Source organism: Dendrobates tinctorius, unplaced genomic scaffold (genome assembly GCF_039654945.1).
Source record: "Dendrobates tinctorius isolate UK_male_01 unplaced genomic scaffold, ASM3965494v1 ptg000063l, whole genome shotgun sequence".
NCBI lineage: Eukaryota > Metazoa > Chordata > Amphibia > Anura > Dendrobatidae > Dendrobates > Dendrobates tinctorius.
The window spans coordinates 12796684-12823725 of record NW_027361731.1 but is presented as its reverse complement, the minus strand read 5'-3'; the positions used below and the strand labels follow the sequence as shown (position 1 = coordinate 12823725).

Sequence of the window (27042 nt, the reverse complement as noted above, 5' to 3'; positions counted from 1 at the left end):
GATCCAAAACACCGCTCCAAATCTACTCAGGCATTCATGCAGAGGAACAATTACAATGTTCTGGAATGGCCATCCCAGTCCCCAGACCTGAATATCATTGAACATCTGTGGGATGATTTGAAGCGGGCTGTCCATGCTCGGCGACCATCAAACTTAACTGAACTGGAATTGTTTTGTAAACAGGAATGGTCACAAATACCTTCATCCAGGATCCAGGAACTCATTAATAGCTACAGGAAGTGACTATAGGCTGTTACTTTTGCAAAAGGAGGATCTACGAAATATTAATGTCACTTTTATGTTGAGGTGCCCATACTTTTGCACCGGTCAAATTTTGTTTAAATGCAGATTGCACATTTTCTATTAGTACAATAAACCTCATTTGAATCCAGAAATGTAATTGAGTCCATCAGTTATTAGATATATGAAACTGAAATAGCTGTTGCAAAAACCAAAATTGTTATAAAGAAAAAAGGTTAACATTAATAGGGGTGCCCAAACTTTAACATATGACTGTATCTAGATAAAATTTCCTATTAAAACCAGCAGGGAAATTAGGGTTATCATAAATAGGAGTCAGTGGCCCAGGAGATGTTTAGTTTGCAAAAGAGAAGACTGAGAGGAGACTTAATAGCTGTCTACAAATATCTCAAGGGCTGTCACATTGTAGAAGGATCATCTTTATTCTCATTTGCACAAGGAAAGACTAGAAGCAATGGGATGAAACTGAATGGGAGGAGACACAGATTAGATATTAGAAAAAACTTTTTGACAGAGTGATCAATGAGTGGAACAAGCTGCCACGAGAAGTGGAGAGTTCTCCTGCAATGGAAGTCTTCAAACAGAGGCTGGACAGACATCTGACTGGGATGATTTAGCGAATCCTGCTTTGAGCAGGGGGTTGGACCAGATGGCCCAGGAGGTCCCTTCCAACTCTACGATTCTATGATTCTGAAGAGCCCTGTGCCTCTGTTTAGTAAATAAGATCATGTTCCTGGTCAAGAACGACAAGGTGGCTCCCTCCTTCCCCCCCACCCCCGTGGACCACAGTATAATTTGAGGATCACTTACTATCCCTGCTATGATATAAATCTAGAATACAAGTTCCCAATGATGCACGGCTATAAGTTAGAAAGTCCGGTAGGCCAACTCCACCCATTATTTTAGGACAACTTAATAGGTGGTATGATATTCGAGCCCGTGTATGGGACCACACAAACTGGGAAATCGCTTTTTTAAGGCGGGAAAAAAAGGCAGGTAAATATATGGGGATCGTTTGGAAATAATAAAGAAGGCGTGGCAGTAAGTCCATTTTAATTACATTGGCTCTACCAAACCATGATAATGGAAGTTTGTGCCATTTTTCTAGGTCCGATTCTGCTTTATGTAAGGCAGGCTTGAAGTTGGTGTCATATAGCCTGGACACCCTAGGTGTTATTTTGATTCCCAAATAGGTGATGGAGTCAGAACGCCATTTAAAGGGGAAGGAGGTGCACAACTTTTCCACTACGGAGGGTTGTAATGATATATTCAGAATCTCAGATTTATGTGAGTTAATTTTAAAATTACTTAATAGGCCAAATTCACGTAACTCTGAAATAATGTTTGGTAAGCTTATTGTGGGGGAGGTGACATACAAGAGAACATCATCCGCGAAAAGTGCCAATTTGTGTTCTTCTGACCTCAATTTAACTCCTTTGATTGAGGGGTTATTTCGTTTTGCGGTGGCAAGGTACTCCATTGTTAATATATATAGAAGGGGGGGAGAGTGGACATCCCTGCCTCGTACCGTTCCTAATGGGGAATGCGTCTGAGAGAGCAACATTCACCTTAACTCGTGCGCTAGGACATGTATACAAAGCTGAGATCCTCTGGAGCATTACTCCTTTCAAGCCAATTCCTTGTAGAGCTTGAAACTTGCCACTTTTATTTCCAAGTTGATAGCAACGGTCCCTGAGCCGTTCCCTAAAGCATTGTGTTTTCTGGTCCAGTAAAGCCAACATTTTTTGTCTGGCGGTGGAGAGATGTGCAAATGTAGCGGGGTCTAGATCACGTTTGTTTATTTTCTAGTTTGTAAATTTGATCTGATAGACTGGATAACTCCACGATTCTCTCTTTTTTCAGTCGAGCACCATGTGAGATAAATACCCCCCTCACAACACTTTTTAAAGCTTCCCACTTGATAGGAGGGGATGTGGGATCTTCACCATGATCAATTATAAAATTGGATATTGATCGTTCCACCTCTGATTTGCACAAGGCGTCCTGAAGTAAATTCTCATTCAGGCGCCATGAGAACCCCGATTTTGCATTTGAGTGTAATATGATGGAAAAAAAAATATTGGGGCATGATCTGACCATAGTATCGACCCCACATCTGCCTCCACCGGCAGATCTAGCAAGTTGTCTGATATCAAAAAATAATCTATTCTACTGTAAATGTTGTGAGTTTGTGAGAAGAAACTATAGTCTCTAGTGTCAGGGTGGAGGACCCTCCAAATGTCCACCAATCTCATGCTGCACATCTGTTTGATTAATTTGATTAACAGAGGATAAGGGGTATGATGTCCTACCTGAGGAAACGTCCACCGTGGGGTTCATGGGGATGTTAAAGTCCCCCCTAATATCACAGGAGAGGAGCCAGCGAAGTTCTCAAGGCGTCTCTTGCATTCTGCTCCAAATTTCCGCTGTCCTTGGTTAGGGAAATATACCTTAGCTATAACCAGTTTGCGGGTTGCGCATGATATTGACAAGAAGATATATCTGCCTTCCGGGTCTATTACAGAGTCTAGAACCTCAGGCAAGAAAGTTTTATGAAAGGCTGTTGAGACTCCTTTGGACTTAGAATATGGGTTAGAACTATGGTACCATTTGGGGTAATGTTTTGAAACGCATTGTGGTATAGCACCAGTTTTAAAGTGGGTCTCCTGAAGCATTAAAACCGAGACCTTTTGTCTATTATTTGTGGTCAGGACCTGTCTCCTTTTCTCGGGTATGTTCAGCCCCTTAACTTTAAAGGAGCAAAACTTAATTTTATCCATAATCTGATGGGAATCGTACGTCTCCAATTATTAGATATCCGCTCGAGGGAGGGGCCATGACACCTATATAGAGATTGGGTAAAGTAAGGGGTTGGAAAGGGAACAAGCGGTAAGAAGTGAAGGATTTAGCGTGAATAGAGTACGCGATAAAAAAAGAGGGAAAAGTAAGGAATACCTGAAGAGTCACATGGGAGTAAACACTCCAATTTTTATGCATCACTGATGCTGGTTCTGGTAGAACACTACCCAGATACCCCACCAGGAGAGAGGAAGCCCAGAAAAGACCTGAGACTCCCTCCCCAGCCTAACAAATCTAGAAAAAACATTCAGTTATCGCCGAACATCTGCATATATCAAAAACATTCAAACAGATATGTCAAATCAAAGCAAAACAGAACACTTGTATATATATCCGCGAGAGTGTATACATGTTCTTATCCAGACGGTGTTTCTATTTGGGGAACACTCCAATTGCGTTCAGGCTTGTCTTAACCCAGGACATGACAATACCGGGAGAAGTCCTCAAGTCGGATTAGAGAAATCTCTGCTGCTTCTCTTTTTGGCCTGCTGAACCTTTAGCCATCTGGGTGGTGCCCCTGGAAGTGTTGGGCCCACAGGCCACTCCGGGAGATCTATCATGGGGAGTTCAAAGGCACCCAGAAAATTTGTCAGGTCACCAATCTGTTGAAAAGAAGCTGTTTTGCCTCCTTTGAAGGCCGTTAATTGAAATGGATAGCCCCATCTATATGGAATGTCTCTTTCCTTGAGTTCTGCTAACAATGGCTTCAAGGCTCTCCGCAGTTGCAGTGTGCGCCTTGACAGGTCTGACAAAATTCAGGGTGAAGATCTGACCCATATTAATACTACAGAGACATATGTGAGGGGTGATGAGCGGTGTAAAGAGGAGATTCCTACAGATGACTACCCAGGTGAGTAGTGACCACTAAATGCAGAGAAGTTACAGATTCTTTTCAGTAATACGACTGACTGCTTTATCGGTCGTGTAGTCTGACAGTATTACAATCGTGTGATCACCATTTTGCCTCTGGACCACAGCATTCTCCTCCACCCGAAACTGTTCAAATGACTTTGGGTATTGAGAGCCCTATTCTATAGAACTTACAACCTGGTGGATTCACCTACCTCCTGGTATTAGCAAACACTGAAAGTTACCTGCTCAGATCTGTAAACTACAAAGTCAAATGACAACGTACATAGAATATGCTGACAAGTTGAAAAAATCAATTTAAGAGGTATTATGATAGGCCTGTAAGAGAAAGCGGAGGGTAATGATGCTGTTGGCTTCCTAGATCCCTGGTATCTTATTGGATGAATCTACCTTCTCTCCCTTCTGTGCTGCTGAATGTGCTCATATGGTCCCTACAAGACCAGGTCCAGTAGTTCTGGCAAAACTTTGCATTTCCATTACGTCCCTCCGGACAGCACCATGGTGCCTCTGTGCATCATATTGCATCTGTGAGTCATATTGCATTATAGTGCCTCCGTGCATCATATTGCATCATTGCATCATAGTGCCTCTATGCATCACATTGCATCAGGGTGCTCCATAGTGTCTTTGTGCATCATATTGCGTCATAATACTTCGGTGCCTCTGTGCCTCATTGTGTGTTATTTGTGTCGTGGTGCCTCTGTGCTTCATAGTACCTCGGGCCTTGTGCCTCTGGCTGTGGGCCTCTGGTTTAGACCTTCTGACTTGTGCCTTGTTGCGTGGCCGCACCTTGTATGGTCGGCGTACCTCTTCACATTTTGTCTCGGGCCCCAACTCTGCTATAGAGTCCTTGTGTTTCCGGACCCAGATCCAGCTTCGGTTGCTTCATTCTTTGCAACTGGGCTTAGCCAGACGAACAACTATGCTCGAATTGGCCTACAGGAAAGATATATATCTTTGTACCGTGTTAGCCAGTAGATAGAAGAATATTTAGCATTGAGTCCTCAGTGGTTGATACCTTTTAATGGCTAACTGAAAAGATGGTAACACATTGCAAGCTTTCGAGACTACTCGGGTCTCTTCATCATGCATTGACTAATACAAAATCTGGAGAATCACATATTTATACACAGCACAGAAATAATGCATCAGATAAGACAAGTGACGTGAAGCAGAATTATCATGGGAGAGTGATAGACAGTTTTGAGAAACTAATAATGTGGAAACCTCGGTTTTATCGATCACCCATGCACCACGAGAGAGGGAACCAGCCCACCAAGGACAGGAAACCTACAGGCGAAAAAGGCGGAACCTCTCCCTTGCGTCATTTTGGCCTTTTTTGTCCTTGATGGGTGAACCTGTGCATGCTTACCTGTGAAGAAATAAAAGATGGGAGTTTCCTTCCCAGACCTGGCTTCTCTGCTTCGGCAGGTGCAGGATGCCTGGAAATGTCACCGTGAGTACAAGAGGGCTCCACATGTGAGCGGACGAAAGGTTAGCGGCGTGCCCTGATTGGAGGGCGCGGCTGTTGACGTTCTCAGGACACGCCAGTGTTGCCTAGGGGGCAACCGTATCGGAGAATCACACCGCACTGATGGAGGGGGGTGTGTGATGATGATGCCAGGAGGCATGTCAGACAGGAGCCACGTGACCCAGAAATGCCGTGGGCGCTGGTGGCCACAGGTGCCAGTATAAATATAAGGCCACTTTCACATTTGCGTTTAAGGCCGCAGCGAAGGCCTGCGCACGGCTGCCGCTAAGCCCCGCCCCTGCCGCGCCTCCTCCGGTAGCTCCGCCTGCCGGCGCATGACGCTGCATGCGTCCTGCGTCCCCTATCTTTGGCACTGGGGACGCAGGCCGTGCGCAGTATGCTTTTGGCGACGCATGCGTCCTTTTGACGGTGCGCCGAGCGCAACCAAATTGCTACAGGTTGCGTTTGGGGCTGGTCGGCGCACCGTCAAAAGGACGCATGCACCGCCAAACGCATACCTGCGCACGGCCTGCGTCCCCAGTGCTAATGATAGGGGACGCAGGACGCATGCGCCGGTAGGCGGAGCTACCGGAGGAGGCGCGACGGGGCGCACCGTCAAAAGGACGCATGCGCCGCCAAACGCATACCTGCGCACGGCCTGCGTCCCCAGTGCTAATGATAGGGGACGCAGGACGCTTGCGCCGGTAGGCGGACCTACTGGAGGAGGCGCGACAGGGGGCGGGGCTTAGCAGCGGCCGTGCGCAGGCCGTCGCTGCGGCCTTAAACGCAAATGTGAAAGTGGCCTAAGCTGGCACCTCTGCTCAGGGTTTCCTAGCTCACCTGTCCTTGTTAACATGGAGACAGATTTGGATTCGCAGCAGCCTCAACAGTGGCAGCATGGGAAGCCCCAGGAGCGAGTGGAGCGTCAGTCAGTACAGGGGGCAGCCGGATCAGGGAGAGATGGGGGTCAGGTAGACACGTTATCATTGAATTGGCACCCTTACACCAAATAAGTATGCCACCAAATTACCATATCTTTCGCTTTGTAAGACACTCTTTTTTTCCCCCAAAATTTGGGGGGAAAATAGGGGTGTGTTTTCAATGCGAATATACCTTATCTGTGCTGCCGCTGCAGGTGGCCAGTGCTTGCTGCCGCCTCACTCTGTACCCCGGTGCTTGCCGCCGCACTCTGTCCCGTGCTGCATGGGTGCCGTTCCATCCACCCATGCTTGCCTGTGCGGTGGATTACTTACGGGAAAATGGCCGCTGCGCATGTGCAGATGGAGGGGATAATAAGTTGGTGAAGACCATTTTAAGCCAAAGACAAACAGGTCAAACCAAGTGAACAAGATCTAAAGTGTACAGAATATTTCTGATGCTATCCTACATATGAATCAAGGTCCCGATAGCCAGATATCTAATTCCGGGGTTTCCCTGAATGCTAGCCAGGAGGCCCAAGTGTTATATAGTCTGTCAGAGTTCCCTGTGGTTTGAATCAGCAAATACTCCATTCTATAAATATCATTGAGTTCTGCAACAAATTCAGAGCGAGAAGGGTATTTCTCTTGCTTCCAAAACCGGGGGATCAGATTCCGAGTAGCCGCGAGAAAGTGACTGAGGAGATTCTTCTTAAACCTGGAAATCAACATATCACATAAAGATAAAAGTGCAAGTTCCACTGTAGGTTGAATTTGACATATTGATAGCCTGTTGTAGAGATCAAAAATCGACAACCACAACTTCTTTATAGGCGGGCAGTCCCACCATATGTGAACATATGTTCCTTTATCCTGTAAGCATCTCCAACATGTGTCCGGAATCCCCGGAAACATAGAATGCACCATAGAGGGACACCGGTACCACCTTGTTAAAATCTTATAGCTCCTCTCCTGTGATACTGAGTGTAACGACGTTCTAAATGTAAATAGAAGCACCCTGCCCCTCTCCTCTTGAGATAGGGATCTCCCCAAGTCATGCTCCCACTTTGAGAAAAAAAGGGAGTTAAAGGTCTCCTGATATCATTTTGTTTGGATATAGCAGTTATAAAACTTCTTAGTTGTTCGTAAAAGAACCAGGCACCTGTGGGTGGTACTCCGCCCTGAAATATCTCATCTAATGACCTCATATCAGATCGATCCACGAAATCGTAAACAATAGGACGTGAACTCCTACACTTACAGTCATATGTTAAAGTTTGGGCACCCCTATTAATGTTAACCTTTTTTCTTTATAACAGTTTTGGTTTTTGCAACAGCTATTTCAGTTTCATATATCTAATAACTGATGGACTCAGTTACATTTCTGTATTCAAATGAGGTTTATTGTACCAACAGAAAATGTGCAATCTGCATTTAAACAAAATTTGACCGGTGCAAACGTATGGGCACCCTTATCATTTTCTTGATTTGAACACTCCTAACTACTTTTTACTGACTTCCTGAAGCACTAAATTGGTTTTGTAACCTCGTTGAGCTTTGAACTTCATAGCCAGGTGTATCAAATCATGAGAAAAGGTATTTAAGGTGGTCACTTGCAAGTAGTTCTCCTATTTGATTCTCCTATGAAGAGTGGCATCATGGGCTCCTCAAAACAACTCTCAAATGATCTGAAAACAAAGATTCAACATAGCTTTTCAGGGGAAGGATACAAAAAGTTGTCTCAGAGATTTAACCTGTCAGTTTCCACTGTGAGGAACCTAGTAAGGAAATGGAAGAACACAGGTACAGTTCTTGTTAAGCCCAGAAGTGGCAGGCCAAGAAAAATATCAGAAAGGCAGTGAAGAAGAATGGTGAGAACAGTCAAGGACAATCCACAGACCACCTCCAAAGACCTGCAGCATCATCTTGCTGCAGATGGTGTCACTGTGCATCGGTCAACAATACAGCGCACTTTGCACAAGGATAAGCTGTATGGGAGAGTGATGCGAAAGAAGCCGTTTCTGCAAGCACGCCACAAACAGAGTCGCCTGTGGTATGCAAAAGCACATTTGGACAAGCCAGTTACATTTTGGAAGAAGGTCCTGTGGACTGATGAAGCAAAGATTGAGTTGTTTGGTCATACAAAAAGGCGTTATGCATGGAGGCTAAAAACACAGGATTCCAAGAAAAACACTTGCTACCCACAGTAAAATTTGGTGGAGGTTCCATCATGCTTTGGGGCTGTGTGGCCAATGCCGGCACCGGGAATCTTGTTAAAGTTGAGGGTCGCATGGATTCAACTCAGTATCAGCAGATTCTTGACAATAATGTGCAAGAATCAGTGACGAAGTTGAAGTTACGCAGGGGATGGATATTTCAGCAAGACAATGATCCAAAACACCGCTCCAAATCTACTCAGGCATTCATGCAGAGGAACAATTACAATGTTCTGGAATGGCCATCCCAGTCCCCAGACCTGAATATCATTGAACATCTGTGGGATGATTTGAAGCGGGCTGTCCATGCTCGGCGACCATCAAACTTAACTGAACTGGAATTGTTTTGTAAACAGGAATGGTCACAAATACCTTCATCCAGGATCCAGGAACTCATTAATAGCTACAGGAAGTGACTATAGGCTGTTACTTTTGCAAAAGGAGGATCTACGAAATATTAATGTCACTTTTATGTTGAGGTGCCCATACTTTTGCACCGGTCAAATTTTGTTTAAATGCAGATTGCACATTTTCTATTAGTACAATAAACCTCATTTGAATCCAGAAATGTAATTGAGTCCATCAGTTATTAGATATATGAAACTGAAATAGCTGTTGCAAAAACCAAAATTGTTATAAAGAAAAAAGGTTAACATTAATAGGGGTGCCCAAACTTTAACATATGACTGTATCTAGATAAAATTTCCTATTAAAACCAGCAGGGAAATTAGGGTTATCATAAATAGGAGTCAGTGGCCCAGGAGATGTTTAGTTTGCAAAAGAGAAGACTGAGAGGAGACTTAATAGCTGTCTACAAATATCTCAAGGGCTGTCACATTGTAGAAGGATCATCTTTATTCTCATTTGCACAAGGAAAGACTAGAAGCAATGGGATGAAACTGAATGGGAGGAGACACAGATTAGATATTAGAAAAAACTTTTTGACAGAGTGATCAATGAGTGGAACAAGCTGCCACGAGAAGTGGAGAGTTCTCCTGCAATGGAAGTCTTCAAACAGAGGCTGGACAGACATCTGACTGGGATGATTTAGCGAATCCTGCTTTGAGCAGGGGGTTGGACCAGATGGCCCAGGAGGTCCCTTCCAACTCTACGATTCTATGATTCTGAAGAGCCCTGTGCCTCTGTTTAGTAAATAAGATCATGTTCCTGGTCAAGAACGACAAGGTGGCTCCCTCCTTCCCCCCCACCCCCGTGGACCACAGTATAATTTGAGGATCACTTACTATCCCTGCTATGATATAAATCTAGAATACAAGTTCCCAATGATGCACGGCTATAAGTTAGAAAGTCCGGTAGGCCAACTCCACCCATTATTTTAGGACAACTTAATAGGTGGTATGATATTCGAGCCCGTGTATGGGACCACACAAACTGGGAAATCGCTTTTTTAAGGCGGGAAAAAAAGGCAGGTAAATATATGGGGATCGTTTGGAAATAATAAAGAAGGCGTGGCAGTAAGTCCATTTTAATTACATTGGCTCTACCAAACCATGATAATGGAAGTTTGTGCCATTTTTCTAGGTCCGATTCTGCTTTATGTAAGGCAGGCTTGAAGTTGGTGTCATATAGCCTGGACACCCTAGGTGTTATTTTGATTCCCAAATAGGTGATGGAGTCAGAACGCCATTTAAAGGGGAAGGAGGTGCACAACTTTTCCACTACGGAGGGTTGTAATGATATATTCAGAATCTCAGATTTATGTGAGTTAATTTTAAAATTACTTAATAGGCCAAATTCACGTAACTCTGAAATAATGTTTGGTAAGCTTATTGTGGGGGAGGTGACATACAAGAGAACATCATCCGCGAAAAGTGCCAATTTGTGTTCTTCTGACCTCAATTTAACTCCTTTGATTGAGGGGTTATTTCGTTTTGCGGTGGCAAGGTACTCCATTGTTAATATATATAGAAGGGGGGGAGAGTGGACATCCCTGCCTCGTACCGTTCCTAATGGGGAATGCGTCTGAGAGAGCAACATTCACCTTAACTCGTGCGCTAGGACATGTATACAAAGCTGAGATCCTCTGGAGCATTACTCCTTTCAAGCCAATTCCTTGTAGAGCTTGAAACTTGCCACTTTTATTTCCAAGTTGATAGCAACGGTCCCTGAGCCGTTCCCTAAAGCATTGTGTTTTCTGGTCCAGTAAAGCCAACATTTTTTGTCTGGCGGTGGAGAGATGTGCAAATGTAGCGGGGTCTAGATCACGTTTGTTTATTTTCTAGTTTGTAAATTTGATCTGATAGACTGGATAACTCCACGATTCTCTCTTTTTTCAGTCGAGCACCATGTGAGATAAATACCCCCCTCACAACACTTTTTAAAGCTTCCCACTTGATAGGAGGGGATGTGGGATCTTCACCATGATCAATTATAAAATTGGATATTGATCGTTCCACCTCTGATTTGCACAAGGCGTCCTGAAGTAAATTCTCATTCAGGCGCCATGAGAACCCCGATTTTGCATTTGAGTGTAATATGATGGAAAAAAAAATATTGGGGCATGATCTGACCATAGTATCGACCCCACATCTGCCTCCACCGGCAGATCTAGCAAGTTGTCTGATATCAAAAAATAATCTATTCTACTGTAAATGTTGTGAGTTTGTGAGAAGAAACTATAGTCTCTAGTGTCAGGGTGGAGGACCCTCCAAATGTCCACCAATCTCATGCTGCACATCTGTTTGATTAATTTGATTAACAGAGGATAAGGGGTATGATGTCCTACCTGAGGAAACGTCCACCGTGGGGTTCATGGGGATGTTAAAGTCCCCCCTAATATCACAGGAGAGGAGCCAGCGAAGTTCTCAAGGCGTCTCTTGCATTCTGCTCCAAATTTCCGCTGTCCTTGGTTAGGGAAATATACCTTAGCTATAACCAGTTTGCGGGTTGCGCATGATATTGACAAGAAGATATATCTGCCTTCCGGGTCTATTACAGAGTCTAGAACCTCAGGCAAGAAAGTTTTATGAAAGGCTGTTGAGACTCCTTTGGACTTAGAATATGGGTTAGAACTATGGTACCATTTGGGGTAATGTTTTGAAACGCATTGTGGTATAGCACCAGTTTTAAAGTGGGTCTCCTGAAGCATTAAAACCGAGACCTTTTGTCTATTATTTGTGGTCAGGACCTGTCTCCTTTTCTCGGGTATGTTCAGCCCCTTAACTTTAAAGGAGCAAAACTTAATTTTATCCATAATCTGATGGGAATCGTACGTCTCCAATTATTAGATATCCGCTCGAGGGAGGGGCCATGACACCTATATAGAGATTGGGTAAAGTAAGGGGTTGGAAAGGGAACAAGCGGTAAGAAGTGAAGGATTTAGAGTGAATAGAGTACGCGATAAAAAAAGAGGGAAAAGTAAGGAATACCTGAAGAGTCACATGGGAGTAAACACTCCAATTTTTATGCATCACTGATGCTGGTTCTGGTAGAACACTACCCAGATACCCCACCAGGAGAGAGGAAGCCCAGAAAAGACCTGAGACTCCCTCCCCAGCCTAACAAATCTAGAAAAAACATTCAGTTATCGCCGAACATCTGCATATATCAAAAACATTCAAACAGATATGTCAAATCAAAGCAAAACAGAACACTTGTATATATATCCGCGAGAGTGTATACATGTTCTTATCCAGACGGTGTTTCTATTTGGGGAACACTCCAATTGCGTTCAGGCTTGTCTTAACCCAGGACATGACAATACCGGGAGAAGTCCTCAAGTCGGATTAGAGAAATCTCTGCTGCTTCTCTTTTTGGCCTGCTGAACCTTTAGCCATCTGGGTGGTGCCCCTGGAAGTGTTGGGCCCACAGGCCACTCCGGGAGATCTATCATGGGGAGTTCAAAGGCACCCAGAAAATTTGTCAGGTCACCAATCTGTTGAAAAGAAGCTGTTTTGCCTCCTTTGAAGGCCGTTAATTGAAATGGATAGCCCCATCTATATGGAATGTCTCTTTCCTTGAGTTCTGCTAACAATGGCTTCAAGGCTCTCCGCAGTTGCAGTGTGCGCCTTGACAGGTCTGACAAAATTAGGATTTGTTGATCTTCGTATCTGATGGAACCCTTTTTCCTGGAAGCTGTCATTATGGCCTCCTTGATTCTGTAATAGTGAACTCTACAGATTACGTCTCTAGGACGCGTTTCTGAGGTACATTTAGGTCCGAGTGACCTGTGGATCCTGTCAAACTCAATAGGTCCACCATCTTTGTCATCAAGTATGTCCAGGAAGATCCTCTGAGCTGTGCGATCCAATTCGGCAGGGCCAATAGACTCTGGTAGGCCGCGGATACGTATGTTGTTACGTCTATTGCGGTTTTCTAAGTCCTCCAGACCCGATGAGAAATCCTCCATCCTGAGAGTATGGTCAATTATGATATCCCTATGTGCCTGTAATTCTCGGGAAATATCTTCCTGTGTGTTTTCTCCACATCCTCGATTCGTGTGGTAAGTTCCTTCTGTAAATTGTGGATTTCTTGTTTATAAGCATTTTCTAATCTGCAAGCGAACCCTTCAAGGTCTTTTTTAGTGGGAAGTGCTTTTATAAACTTGCTTAAATCGGCAATACTCATTTCTTCCTTGGCTGCATTATCTCCGTCCTGTTCATCAGACATTGTTGCAGGAGAGCTGTGTGAGGTGATTGACTCTCTGGAAGTGGAACTATCTCGAGATGTATATTGTGATAAAGATGATCTGGTGTTTCTGGCCTGGGGGGTTGGGTTTAGGTAACGCTTCATGTCTTTTAGAGTGGCCCCCTGATTTGAATCTGCGTTAAGCTCAATAGCCCGTCTGGATTTGCCTATAGGTGTCTGTAGTTTGTTTCAGCTGCTGTTATTTTAGAAAGGCATGGGGAAGTGGAGTAGTCACTCCATTAGAATCGGTCCTCCATCAGCAAGCCCCTCTCAAGTAGAACGTCTATATATTTGAAAATGCGTTAGGGTCGTGCACTCAGCTCCAAAAACATACCCAAAGGTATGATTAATGACGAAAAATAGATCAGAGTATTATTCCAAGTTCCAACACTATGTTGCACTCAAGTCTCTGTTTTGACAAGCTAAGCAGAGATTTCTGTGTATAATCTTCATATAAAATTCACCCTGAGGTCCCAATGAGATATAAATAAAGGCTGACAATTGTTGGAGATTGATGTCAAGAGATTTAAAGGCAAAAGAAACTTTAATGTGCTGGTAAGTGTGCCTTCATAACTTTCAGTTCCAGTAGAGGCAGGTAAATATACCTTTTTATATCCACTGTTCTCCAAAATGGCGGCCGAAGCTCTCGGCGGGAAAAGCCCTCTGTACTAGGGGGTAATGACGGGGGCCATTCTGTATCGGCTTTCCCCCCCCTGTTCCACCACAGCTCTCTTCTCTCAGTGCCCAATTCCACAGCAGCTCCCAACTAGCAGTCTGCCAGCACAGGGCTCAGCAGGGAGAGTATGGAGTTAAAAGATATATGCAGTGAAGCGTGACCAGAGTGGGGGAGCGGGTAGAATATCTTCTTACCTCCACTCCACCGTCCCTAGGCAGTAAGTGATGGTCCCCGGGAGCAGGCTCTCTCCAATGCACCCTCCTCCAGCCGACTCCAGGGTAAGCTCAGCTTTGTCCCGCCAGGTCCCTGCCTTCTCTCACGCTGCCCCCAGGCGTAATGGATGCCTCTGTCTGCAGGGCAGCCACAGGTCAGACCTCCAGCACCGGCCCCTCTGCCACCACTCCTCTCCCACAATGCAGGGGTCTGCTCCCCCGGCCTCCCACGCCACAAGTCTGGCAGGAGGTGAACAGAAATCAGGCAAAAGTCACATAAAACTCCTAATTGGTTCTCCTTTGAGGAGCGCTCAATCCTGTGTCTTTCCTCATCGGATGCTGGGCACGCCCCCCCCCCCCCCCCCCCCCGCCAGGTCTTTGTACTGCTCAGAACAACGCATTTCATCATCCATTTGCCTTAGTACAACCTTAAAGGGGTTGTCTGGGCTTTTCACATATTCTCAGTACATATCTGGGCTGCAGAATTATGACAATTAGTAATTTACTTTCTGTTACTAGTTTGCACGGTTTTCTAGATATCCTGAACAGAACGTCCAAGGGGGGGGTTGTTATTCCATTGAAATGAGAACTAGTCGTAACCTCCTATTCTACCCCAAACATGCCCTCTATAGCAACAACCCCACCCTCCATAGCTACAGGCCCTCCCCGTCCACATGAAGCAGCCCTCACACAGTAATGAATTCTTCCCCTCCAGCAGCCTCAGTGCAGAGAGCATGTACTGAGATTATGTGAAAAGCCCGGACAACCCCTTTAAGTTTTTTTCTCCGTACGACGTACTTGTTTGCTTGCAGATATTCGCACTTTAATTTCCGCATCAAGCTGTTCCTCCAGTAGTGCAACCTTTCCTTCTAACTCTTTATTCTGGCGAACTAATTGCTGACGGGCACTCTCATTCTTCTGAGCATTACTACGTTCTTCTTCCACTTCTTCTTCAAGCTGAGCCATGCGAGACTCTAACTGCCTCTTTTCTTCCAAAGCCAGAGCATCCTTACCACTGTTATTAGCAACTACATCAGCCAGTTCATCTTTTTCCTGCTGTGCTTGTCTTTTAGCACAGTCTGCAGCAGCAAGCTCCGTCTGCAAACGAATCACCTCTGCTTCCATACTTTTCAGTTTCTTTTTGTCTTCACACTGTTCCTCACTCAGGCCTGGCCGCTGAAAGTCTTCGTCCCACTTCTTCTCCCGCAGAAGACCTCTTAGAGTTTCTGTTAGTACTCCTACCTCTTCTCTGAGGGACTTATTCAGACCTTGCCACAATGCCAGGTGACCTTTGAGCTCGAAGACTTCTTTCTCTAGCTCATCTAGTCTGTGCTCCCTCTCTCTCAGAGCCACAGTCACCCCTAGAGTCTGAGTCACGCCGATCATCGAAGAGAACCCTCCAGTTACCCTCTGAACGTGTGTCCACTCCAATCGTCTCATCTCCCAGCCCACCAACCATCATGTCACGAGACAGGTCCGTAAGTTGGGCAGATGTACTCCTTCTTCCGGTCACTTCTACCTCTGACCTGTCCACATCAGGAGCAGTCACCGTCTCAATATCTGTTAGCCCAACAGTAGAAACGTCTCCAACCTCCTGCCATATGTCATCAAACAACACAAAGTCCCTGCCCCTCTGAAAGGCATAGACTAAGTCAGGTGGTATCCCTCCACCTTGGCATTCACCACTTTTGGACCCTTCAAACATTACTCTGTCTACCACATAGTTCACCTTGACCCCATGTTTACAGCGAACCTGAACCATTTTCTCGGTCAGACAAAAAATGAGGAGTTCCCATCAGTCACCTGACTCTTTGCGTCCAGCCACCCCGAGACTCCTCCTCGGTGCAGCATTACGGTACACACCTGTGGCCCGTCATTATCCGGAAAGAATATCAAACATTCTGACAAAGTCATACACACACAATGCGGTTTCCCAGACAAACCGTCCCCTTTCTGGACCACACCAATTTGGGTCACCGCCCCCCTCTGGGACTCAACCTCCTTTTGGGTTACCACCCAGATTTGGGTCACTGCCCCCCTCTGGGACTCCACCACCTTTTGGGCTAATACCTCCTTTCGGGATCTCCCCATGTTTTCTCAGACCACAGTTCACACAACACAGTTTGCCTTTTTAACAATACCACACAAGTCCTTGCTGGCACCACCACAGTCCTGCTGTCACCGACACCACCGGCTGCCGTTCACACACAGCTGCTGGTGTTGAGAAAAGAAAAAAAAAACACCACACAAAACTCACGTGTCCTGTATGTGTGCTATTCAGGACGTTCTGTCTCCGCCTGAGACCGTCCAACACACAGGGCGCACCGGGTGCTATTCAGGGAGCGACCCTCCTCCCAGCGTTTCCCAACACACCGGCCTCCCCAGGTCCAGGGGCTCAGCGGGTGCTCTTCAGGACATCCATCTCCTCCTGAGACTGCCCAACACTCAAGCCTCACCAGGTCCAAGGTCATGCAATGTGCTCCAGGGATCCGATTCTTCTCCCAGAACCTCCCAACACTGACCCTCCAGGACCTTACTCACTGAACCCTCCAGGTACACAGTCTTTCCCACTGACCCAGGTCAGTACAACACGAACACCTGTCCGTTACCTGTGTCGGCCACAGAGGTCCTCGGATACCTCTTCTCCACAGAGGCACCCTATAGCAATCACCAGTCTCTTTCTCACTGACCCCGGTCAGTACAACACGGCTTTCACGGCCGTCACCTGCTGGCCGCGCAGGTTCTCGGACCCCTCTACCGCAGAGGTGTCCTATAAGTCTTTTCCACTGACTCCAGTCAGCATGTCACATGGCTTTCCAGACCGTCAGCCCTCCTGGCTCAGCGTTGCCAGCACTGCAACATGTGTTTTTGGAAACCGTTGCCCTTAGCAACCAAATTTTGCAGTCCCCTTCCGTTGCTCCTAGCAACTAGGCTACAACATTGCCCATAGCATTTCTCCACCAATTGTAAGGTAGCGCTGTCATTCGGGTAGGGGATACTCGCTTGGCAGCCAATAAATCACATCCTGCACAGGTTTTCCATAAAACCAAAACAGTCCATGCGGTTTATTCAGGCATCATAAACCACAGCAGCAACATAAAGTTCATATAATCATCATAGCGTTCATCACAGAGCTTCCCTCTGTTAAGCCTGTGGTCACACAGGTTACGCAATGTCCAGTACTCAGGCTCTTCAGCCTCACAGATATCTCACACCATCAGGGTTACCTCATGGCTGCTTCAGCTCACTGCAGACGTTCATTCCCTCCCCTGGGAACTGTCAGACACTTGCAGCCATTACTCACAGCATTCACGTGCTGTTAGGCAGGAAGCCCCATCTCCCAGCAGGACCTTCAACAATGGACCAACCGGGTCCCAGCATTCACTCATGTGACCTACCCTGGCCACCTTATATGGTCCATAGCCACGCCCACCGGGTCACATGGCTATGACCTCATCACAGGTCCTTCAACCACTCATACATACTTTATAATAGCGTTCTTAAACACACCCCCTGGGTGGGTTTGTAGGTAACTAGTTCTGCCCATCTCATCAGTTACCTGGAGACTTCCCAAACACATTGAAACAGCACCTCAGCAGTATCACTGCTGATCAACAGACACACAAGTCTCCATCCCAAGGCCACCCACCTTGAGATACATAACGTTCATTCAGTATTCTGCCACTCATCCTCTCTTCTGGGACATCCACACAGCGCCCCCTAGTGGACACAGTGGTCACTACACCACAGTGTGTACAGCATGTCCAATAGGTATAGAAGGATAGATATTTCCATTGTGTAGTAAAACAGCCTTCAGACTTAAAACTGATGAGTCAGTGAACAGTCGCCATTGCTTCGGGTCATGTTTGCATCCAAGTGCACCAAACAACCCCAAGACGTCGTTGCAAAAGGTTAAACTGTCGACATGGTTGAAAAATTGATCAAGGTCTTCTTGACGACTGCGAAAAATAGAAACTCTTGTTCCTGTTAATAAGAGATTCCGTTCTTGTAGCCTTGATCCCAATAATTCTGCCTGCCTCTTTGACAATTTCAAATCTCTGACCAAGTCACTCAGATCAGCTTGACTGAACAGATGTGGATTAGATGTAGAAGGTTCAAAGTCTGGGTCTGCAGCAGTTTAATTTTTCACTGACATGTTAGTTCATCTTCATCATCCTCCATTGTCCATACTTTGGGTGGCTTTGGAATACGAAGACTTTCATCATGTTGCACTGGTCTTATGGCTAAAGGAAGATTTATGATATTTTATTGATTTCTTCTTCTTTGCTGAATATCCTGTTACATTAGTAAAGCAGAAGTAGCAATCTTTTACATTATCTCTCTGCTCTCTCCATATCATTGGGACAGCGAACGGCATTGAAGGTCGTGATCCATTCAGCCATGCTCTAAGTATGTCAGTATTGTCTTTTGATTCCTCCCCTGCCCAGGAGATGTGGTATGCTCCGTACACGGTCAGCCGAATGATTCACTGCACCTGCACGGAATTCGCATAATGAGTGCTTGCATATGTGTAGATCAGCAATTTTGTTATTTCAGTGGAGAATTCAGAATATACTGTTTCAGAAAAAGTTCATATGAGTTTTTAGAATTATAACAGAATATTATAATGTTTCGTATCATTTCTCAAAAACCTTACGTGATAGGAAACATCTGAAGTCATTTCTGAAATCGGCATGAAAAATCTAACAGGAACACTCAAAATTGTCCGAGGGACAAAACCTTGGTAACACAGTGTAATTAAAGATTGACTGTTGGTTGACGAGAAACCACATAGCTAGCAGATGGAACACTAGTGCGCTCTCTTACACACAGGTGAAAAATAGGGTCAATTTGATAATGTTATACGAGAAAATAGACGCTATTAGATCTGATTCTTTCGATAACTTTCGATGTATCTGGGACCCTTGGATTCAGGCACATAAAGACTATGATCTTTCCGAAATGATATCTTTATATAATATATTGGCATGGTAGTAGCTCCTTACAATAAGAGCATCTGAAACAGGTACACTCGCGCCACACGTTTGGGTATCTCACATTATCGACACTCACTTTGAACCCCCCACTTCCCCTCCCCATCCCATTAAGTCTAACTTAGTTGTGTTATAATTTGTTTTTCTGCCTATATTCGAAGCGAAGATTTTGTAGTCAAGGATACCGTATGACCTTAAGTGCCTTTTTTTTCTATGTATTTCCCCCTGCGAGGGGATCCTTGTACTTTTCAATAAAACTGTTGAAACTAAAGATTGACTGTTGGAGTCATATCCTTTACTGCCTAGCCCACAGCCCAGTGGACACAACTATCCTAAGCTACATCCGAATATTGAAGGCCCCTAGGAAGTGTTTTAACCTTTTTTTATTTTAGGTCGATTGTTCCCTTGCCTTGCATAGGGCTATAGGATGAGCTGGTGCCTTTCTTCAATCCATGCTGAATGGATGGATTAATGTTTACTTGTTTAAATGTGTTTGCGGGGTTTTTATTTCTATAACTTGTCTGTTTCTGCAGATACTAGCGGTCAAGCCGAATAAGTGGAAGTACCGTAAGGCTATGTGCCCACGTAGCGTTTTAAAACGCTCACTAAAAACCGGACTCCTTCCCAGAAATCGCACGTTTTTTTTCCGCGCGATTTCACCGCAGTTATGATCGCGATTTTGCCGCGATTTTCGCGTGCGATATTCAAGCACTTTCCAAGCGATTTGAAGCATCGTTTGGAAAGTGATAGGTTGGTCACACTCGTCAAACATAGTGTTTGACAAGTGTGACCAGGTTTTTACTATTGAGGCCGCCTATGCGGCCTCAATAGTAAAAGATAGGATGTTAAAATGCTAAAAAAATAAAAAAAATCGGGGTATATTTACCTTCCGGCGTCCCGCGCTGCATTCCAGGGCCACAGCGTTCCCAGTAATGCCTTGCGAGACCTGTGTTGACGTAGTCTCGCGTTGCTATAGCGATCTCGCGAAACCGCTAGAGTCACGCGAGACCACGTCATTACAGGGCCTTGCCGCAAGGCATTACTGGGAACGCTTAGGCCGGGAATTCTTTTTTTTTTTTACAGGGGTATGGTACCCAGGGCCTGGAGGACAGTCTCCTCTCCTCCACACCGTGGGTACCAACCTCACATGAGACGCTTAACTTCCCGCATGGTGGGCATAGCCACATGCGGGAAGTAAGCGATTCTCACGCATTCCTATGGGTGTGGAATCGCGGCAATTCTTTGCGATTCCGCACAAAAGAATGAGCATGCTGCGATTTTTTTCCGCGATGCAATTCCGCCACGGAAAAAAGCGCAGCATTAGCACAGCATGTGCGGACTGCCATAGGAATGCATGGGGGGCGTTCTGTACACGATTTTTAAACGTTTTCGCGCCGAAAATCACGGCAAAAACGCTTAAATATCGCTACGTGGGCACATAGCCTATAAAGGGTTATAAAAGGGAAGACTAAGTTTGGAGAAATACTATCAGAACTATAATTAGTGGACAATATGGTGTCTCAAATATCCTAACACTAGACAATTTTCTTGCTGTTCTAAGACACACAAAACATTATCGCGTATTGATATGGTATTGGGCACAGAACATATTTCCCCCTTTGTTTTTCACCCAGGCCGCTGGATTCTTTGACTATGTCGGCCATGAATCCTTTCTGGCTTCATATTATAGATAGTCCTCTGATCACATTTACCTTAGAACATTATTTTAAGGAAAATGACAAACGAGTGTCGAGAAACACATTATGCTAGAATTGAGGGGTTTCCACTATTTACCAGCTTTGGGTGTCTAATTTCTCCTGTTAGCCTTGTAGAACTAAAAAATAGCGGGCTAAAATACCATTTTTGAGGGAAAAAATGATTTTTTATTTTTACTGCTGTGCGTTATATGAATGAAATTTTACCACTAACATGAAGTACAATATGTCACGAGAAAACAATGTCAGAATCACTGGGATCCAAGGAAGTGTTCCAGAGTTATGACCTCATAAAGGGACAGTGGTCAGAATTGTAAAAGTAGGCCCGGTCATGAACGTGTAAGGTCAGTCAGGAGTTTAGAAAATTAATATGGGACAAACAGACTCCGAGAATTCAACTGGAAACATTGTAAAGAAACAAAACAATGTGAGGGCTTGTGGTTCCTAACCCGTGGGTATATTATGTGGCATCTCAGCTTCAACATATTCGGGGATGGGATGACCCTGGGGGAGGAGGAGCTCCGCGTATGTTGCTACAGCACCATTTCCAATCGGATAAACTCTGAGGTATTGGAGGCGCAAAAGTTTGGGACACTTGGAGGCAAAATACCGACTATGCTGTTATGTCATAAACTTTGGGGGATGATGAAAAAATTACAAGGAATAGAAGGTGTTTGACAATTTACCTCGTTATTGAACACTCCATGGGCTTCCAAATTTATATCAGCTGGTGGGATTTGTCTCCTGGAGCACCATGGGTTTAAACAGACTTAATCAAGTGCTGATAGGTGATGTGATTAAGGAATTCTCACAGCGGAAAAACAAATATGGGTTACCTCCCTCTGAATTCTACAAATACTTCCAATTTAGGCACGCATATCGAGGGGAAGGCATTGTTGTGGAAGGTGGGGCACCCCAAAACTCAATAATAGAGAGAATAGGTAATCTACATCGTTCTCGTGGACTGATCTCATTGCTTTATAACATTCTCTTAGATATTATATTGACAAATCAGCCGATACGATCAAAAGAGAAATGGGAGAGTGTAATGGGACCCATAGAGGAAAATCACTGGTCAGATATACTGGAGAGCGTTCCACAGCTGTCTGTAAGCGACTCCCATAGACTGCCCCATATATATGTGATAATAAATAATAATACACCAGGGATACAGGACACCTCAATTCTTATTTAACATTGGATTTCGTTCAAGTCCCCACTGTCCTAGATGCAAAACTAATATAGCAGAAATGCTTCATATGAGGTGGAACTGTCCTAACTTGGTGTCCATTTGAAGAGTGTTGTAGCAATGAATAACAGGGTTTATTCAATTGATGTAGAGCTTTCTCCATTAGTATATACTGTATAGTGGGATATGTTGAGGATCTGTCTATTGAGGAGTATGGCAAAATTGCAGCCGCACGTATGTTATATATATATATGGCAAGAAAATTGATAGCCCAAAAATGGATAGCAGATCAGAAGCCTATGATATCAGCATTTATTGATAAAGTTAACTGGATGGTAAATTTGGAAAAAGGCATATACCTAAAAAGAGATGCTATCTCTAAATCTGACAAGATATGGGTTCTATGGATTGGTTCTGGATTGACATCTAGGGACCTGAGGAGATTTCGCCTTAAACTTCTTTGAAAATTAATTAAAATGTTATTAGTACTTCCACAAGTTATATGTATTTTTTTTTTACTATTGTTGCTATGTTCAAATATTTGTTCATCTAATTATTATGCTGGTTTTGCAGAGTCAAGATATATAATTAGCTCTTGTGGAATGCTTCTTAAGGTTGGGGGGTGGAGAACTGTGTTTCTCCAATGTTTATCTAGTTGTTGTTTCTCTTATTTTTTTTTTTTTATTTTTCCTTTGTGTAAATCTTTATAAAAAATCAATAACATTTGATTAAAAAAATAGTCTAACACTGAAGTCGATGAACATCTGCAAGATTTTGAGACTCTAATGATGATGCACCAGGTGCCCACAGCTGATTGGGCTAAAAACCTGTGGACTAGTTTGACTGGTTGAGCATGGGATGCTGCCCGGTCACTTTGACCTCAATACTGCCTGGACTATGGAACTATTAAGGACACTCTGCTGTCACTTTTTACCATCACACCCGAGAGATATCGCACCTCAGTTCAAGACATTGCCAAGGGGTCGCCTATGTCGAATTTGGCAGTCAATTCCAGCAACACTGCAACCGCTGGCTTGATGGTAGGGCTGCCCACTCCGCTGCTGCCCTTCGGGATGTGATTGTGCTTGAGCAACTTATGAAACAAATGGCCCTATAAATTCAAGAGTGGGTAGCTGTCATGCCGGCTTTGTTCACACTGGGGAGTCTGATGTGCAGTCTTAAACTTTCCTGTTGCTCAGCCTGAGTATGGGCATCAGCAGTGGTTTGTTCTCGGATGTTCAGCTTTGCAGGAGTTAATTTTTTGATTAGTGTCAATTGAAGACTGAGGCTGCTGGGAACACCTTCTCCCTTAAAGTAAGGCTGAGAACATTCCTGGATGCTGACTATAGCATTTGCATGTCTCTTGCTTACCGGTCCTGTGTTGGAGTAGCTGTTGATACTCAAATCTGAATTTGGAGTCTGGTGAAGTATACTTTGTTCGTTTCCCTATTTGAATTGTGTTCCCCCCACACACACACGTTGTGTCGTCCTGATGGTTTGCTTTGTGGTGCAGTTTACTTGATCCCTATCAGTCTTTATCAGTGTTTTCCATTACGGTTCACCTCCTAGGTTGGGGGTTTAGATCAGGGCTGGACAGGAGATAGGGACAGGTCGGTGACTCGGGCCTTTCCTACCATCAAGGGTACCCCTGAGTTAAGGAAAGACAGGGTTCCCCTAGCCTGAGTGCAGTTCAGGGGCCCAGGTTCCTTTCTCCTGTTCCCATTGCTCCCTGTGATAGTAAAAGACCGATTGGCTGAAGAGTTTACAGCCAATCAATCTTGCTGGAGACTCAATATGCTCACCGATCCATTAAGACCCTTCAACCAAAGATTTGACGGACCACTAGTCACTCAAGCAGGATTTCCTCGCTACCCAGCAGAAAACCCACCAGGACAAAGGGTTACTAACAGTACCCATGATTTGCCTAACCCAGTGGTCCCCTATTCATGGGACCACGAGCCACATGTGGCTCCCAAGCTACAGGTTGGGGACCCATGGCGCTGTTATACATGTGGGCACATTGGACACATTGCCAAAGATTGTTCCCAAGACCTGGGCCCCATGTCTGGTGCCCGACAACCAGCTCAGCCGGTCAACATCTGCCAAAACGAGTCAACAGGGTCTGAGAGTTGCTATTCCCAGGACACGCCAACAGCAGTGATATCCCGTCTATACTCTACGACAGGTTGGCCACCCTACACCAGCCAACCTCCTACGCCACATCCAGCCAGTTAAGGTCGGTGATGTCCAGTCCTAGGGACTTTGGGACACTGGGTCTTTCATCACCCTAGTCAGCCCAGATATTGTCCCACCTGAACACTATTTACTAGGCTGCCAAGTGACCATCTCCCTGGCTGGAGGTCAATGCTCGGACATAAATCTAGCCTGTGTGCTGCAGCAGAACTGGGGTACTGACCATGGAGAGGTCAAAGTAGGACCTGTGGACGGCATCCCAACACCTGTTATTTTGGGGTATGACCTTTGATAAAGACTATCCAGCCAATTTGTCACTGTCATAACCCACAACTAAGCCAAGCAACACCCTGATGTGGGTCTTTCTGCCACCCATCCAGAGGGTAACCGACACTCTAAGCCTCCATCAACCTCCACTGAGCCGACGGTGGTGAGTACACCTGACCAGACTGTTGCCATTGACTGGGGGGAGACAAATCAAAAGGAGTTTAGGGAAGCCCAAATCACGGACCCCACCCTAGAGTTTGCCCGCAGTACGGTTGCTCTACCTGGGGAGAGAAATCAAGGGGAGGCGTATAAATGGGAGAATGCACTGCTTTATCTGGAAAAGCGCAAATCCTGCCCAGAGAAACCCTGGACCTGTGTCCATCAGCTCATGGTGCCCCAGCAGTATCGGCCTCAACTCCTGTGCTTGGCACATGACGTCCCTGCAGCTGGGCACATGTGGGTCAGAAAGACTCGGGCTTGACTGCTGCATAGTTTCTTTTTGCCAAAGGTCGCTCAAGAGATGTGAAAATAATGAGAATCTTGTCCAGTTTGTCAATGCATAGGGGAAGCACCCTGTCGTGCCCCACTCCAATCCATGCCATTGATAGGTGAACCATTTCAGAGGGTTGTCATTGATTTAGTGGGCCTATTATCTCCAGCCGCAGTGGAAAGGGGTTCATCCTCACCCTGTTTGACTTTGCCACCCGTAATCTGGAGGCTGTTGCCCTGTCATCCATAGATGCGGAGCATGTGGCTCGAGCGCTACTCGACATTTTTAGTCGAGTAGGGTTTCCACAGGAGGTATTAACCGACCAGGCGACCCAGTTCCAAAGCGAACTGATTCAGACCCTCTGTGAGAAACCTGGTGTCCACCCTATGCGTACCACCCCGAAACTAACGGGTGGTGTGAGCATTTCAATGGAACCCTCAAGCAGCTTCATTAGTTGGTATGTGGAGTCTGATGAGGGGGGACTGGGAGAAAAACCTACAGCAGCTCCTGTTAGCCTTCTGGGAGGTGGTGCTGCAGGGTTCTCTCCTTTTGAATTGCTGTACAGCTGAAAAGTACGAGGGTCATTGGAGCTAGTAAGAGAGAGTTGGGAGGGCATTTTTCCCACAGAAGAGGTTCCTATACTAGAGTATGTCCAAAAGTTTAAGAGGAAGATGAGGTACCTCACGGTCTTAGCCCATGGGAATTTAGAAGTAGCCCAGTAAAGGCAACAATGGTGTTACAACCATGCTGCCAGATTCCAAGGATTTCCTGTGGACATTAGGTTCTAGTACTAGTTACCAGTACGCAAAAACAAACTGCAAGCCATGTTGGCAGGTCAGTTTACCATCACTAGGAATTGCGGGGAGACTAATTACACTGTGGCCTTAGGTCTATTAACGCACACCTGCTCCATCCATCATGTTAACAGGCTAAAAGCTTATGAAGAAAGGAAAGTTACCAACCTAGCAGTTTGTTGTCCCCCTTTAGATGACCTAGATCTGGACCAGATCCCAGTCTTATTGATGCAATCCAAAAGAGAAATGGAGGTAACGGATGTCCCTTTGGGCGAGCGTCTTTCTCCATCACAGAAACAGCAATTAAAACTGAAACACAGAAAAACACAGTAAAACAAACGTATAAAAATACTCTGTTGTAAAGTAGTAACAGTAAACAAGTGCTAGTAAAAAGACGATAAAAATGGGGTATTTGTTGATACATTTTTTGCAAAAAATGTATACTAAGCCACTCTACCAAACGTCAAGGTAACCCATATCAGAGCAGCCCCCTAACTGATGTATTTAAAAACCTGATCATGTGTATAGTACCTATATGAGCAGTATTCAGACAGGTAATGTCCGATGTGGACACGCTGCAGAGGACGGCCTATATGTGCATGGCCCACAAGAGAGCGGTGGAAATCCTCCCTAATCTTGCAAAAACAATAAACAAATTAAATACTAACACGTGGGCCATACACACAGTGAACAAGTCTGTAGGACTGATTGGAACACATGGCTCCCTGTTCACAAGTTGGCCTTGTCGAACCCCCTTGGTCCAGCATTATATCAACACAGGGGTAGCTACTCCACTAACACAACGTGCCTACCAGGTGACACCTCCAGTGTTGGCAATAATGAAGGCCGAAGTGGATGACTTGTTGAATATGGGTGCATAGTTACTTCCCAAAGCCCATTGGCAGCTAGTGTAGTGTTAGTGCTAGAGTTGAGTGAAACTGGTCGGTTAAATTCATAAGTCGCCGATCGAAACCCGACCATAGCGTGAGGTCGGCCATGAGGTCGCCGACCCGCGCGCCAAAGTTGCGTTACCCATAATGCTTCCAGCGCCTTTTCTCAGCCAATGATCAAGGACGCACACTGTGGGCAACGTGATGACATGGGCAGCCGCCACCACCATCTTAGAGAAGGACATTCGTGTGATTGGCTTGCTTTGTGTGGCGTCACAGTGGCTATAAAAGCCCTGACCGCCGATAGCCATTTTACTTCTGCCAATCTTAGCATAGGGAGAGGTTGCTGCCGCTGATTCTCAATGGGGAGAGCGTTAGGCA

At 45.3% G+C, this 27042-nt stretch overlaps 2 protein-coding genes across 6 annotated transcripts in view; both read left to right on the top strand.

Moving 5' to 3' along the window:
* LOC141094189 (uncharacterized) overlaps nucleotides 1-27042 on the top strand; it is a 402263-nt gene that overhangs the window by 215169 nt on the left and 160052 nt on the right. The gene's annotated exons all lie outside the window — the stretch shown is intronic.
* LOC141093937 (uncharacterized) overlaps nucleotides 3793-27042 on the top strand; it is a 61497-nt gene continuing 38247 nt past the window's right edge. The window contains exon 1 of the mRNA XM_073579618.1: nucleotides 3793-3970. Coding sequence (XP_073435719.1) covers nucleotides 3793-3970 — 178 coding nt within the window. The remainder of the gene's footprint in view (nucleotides 3971-27042) is intronic.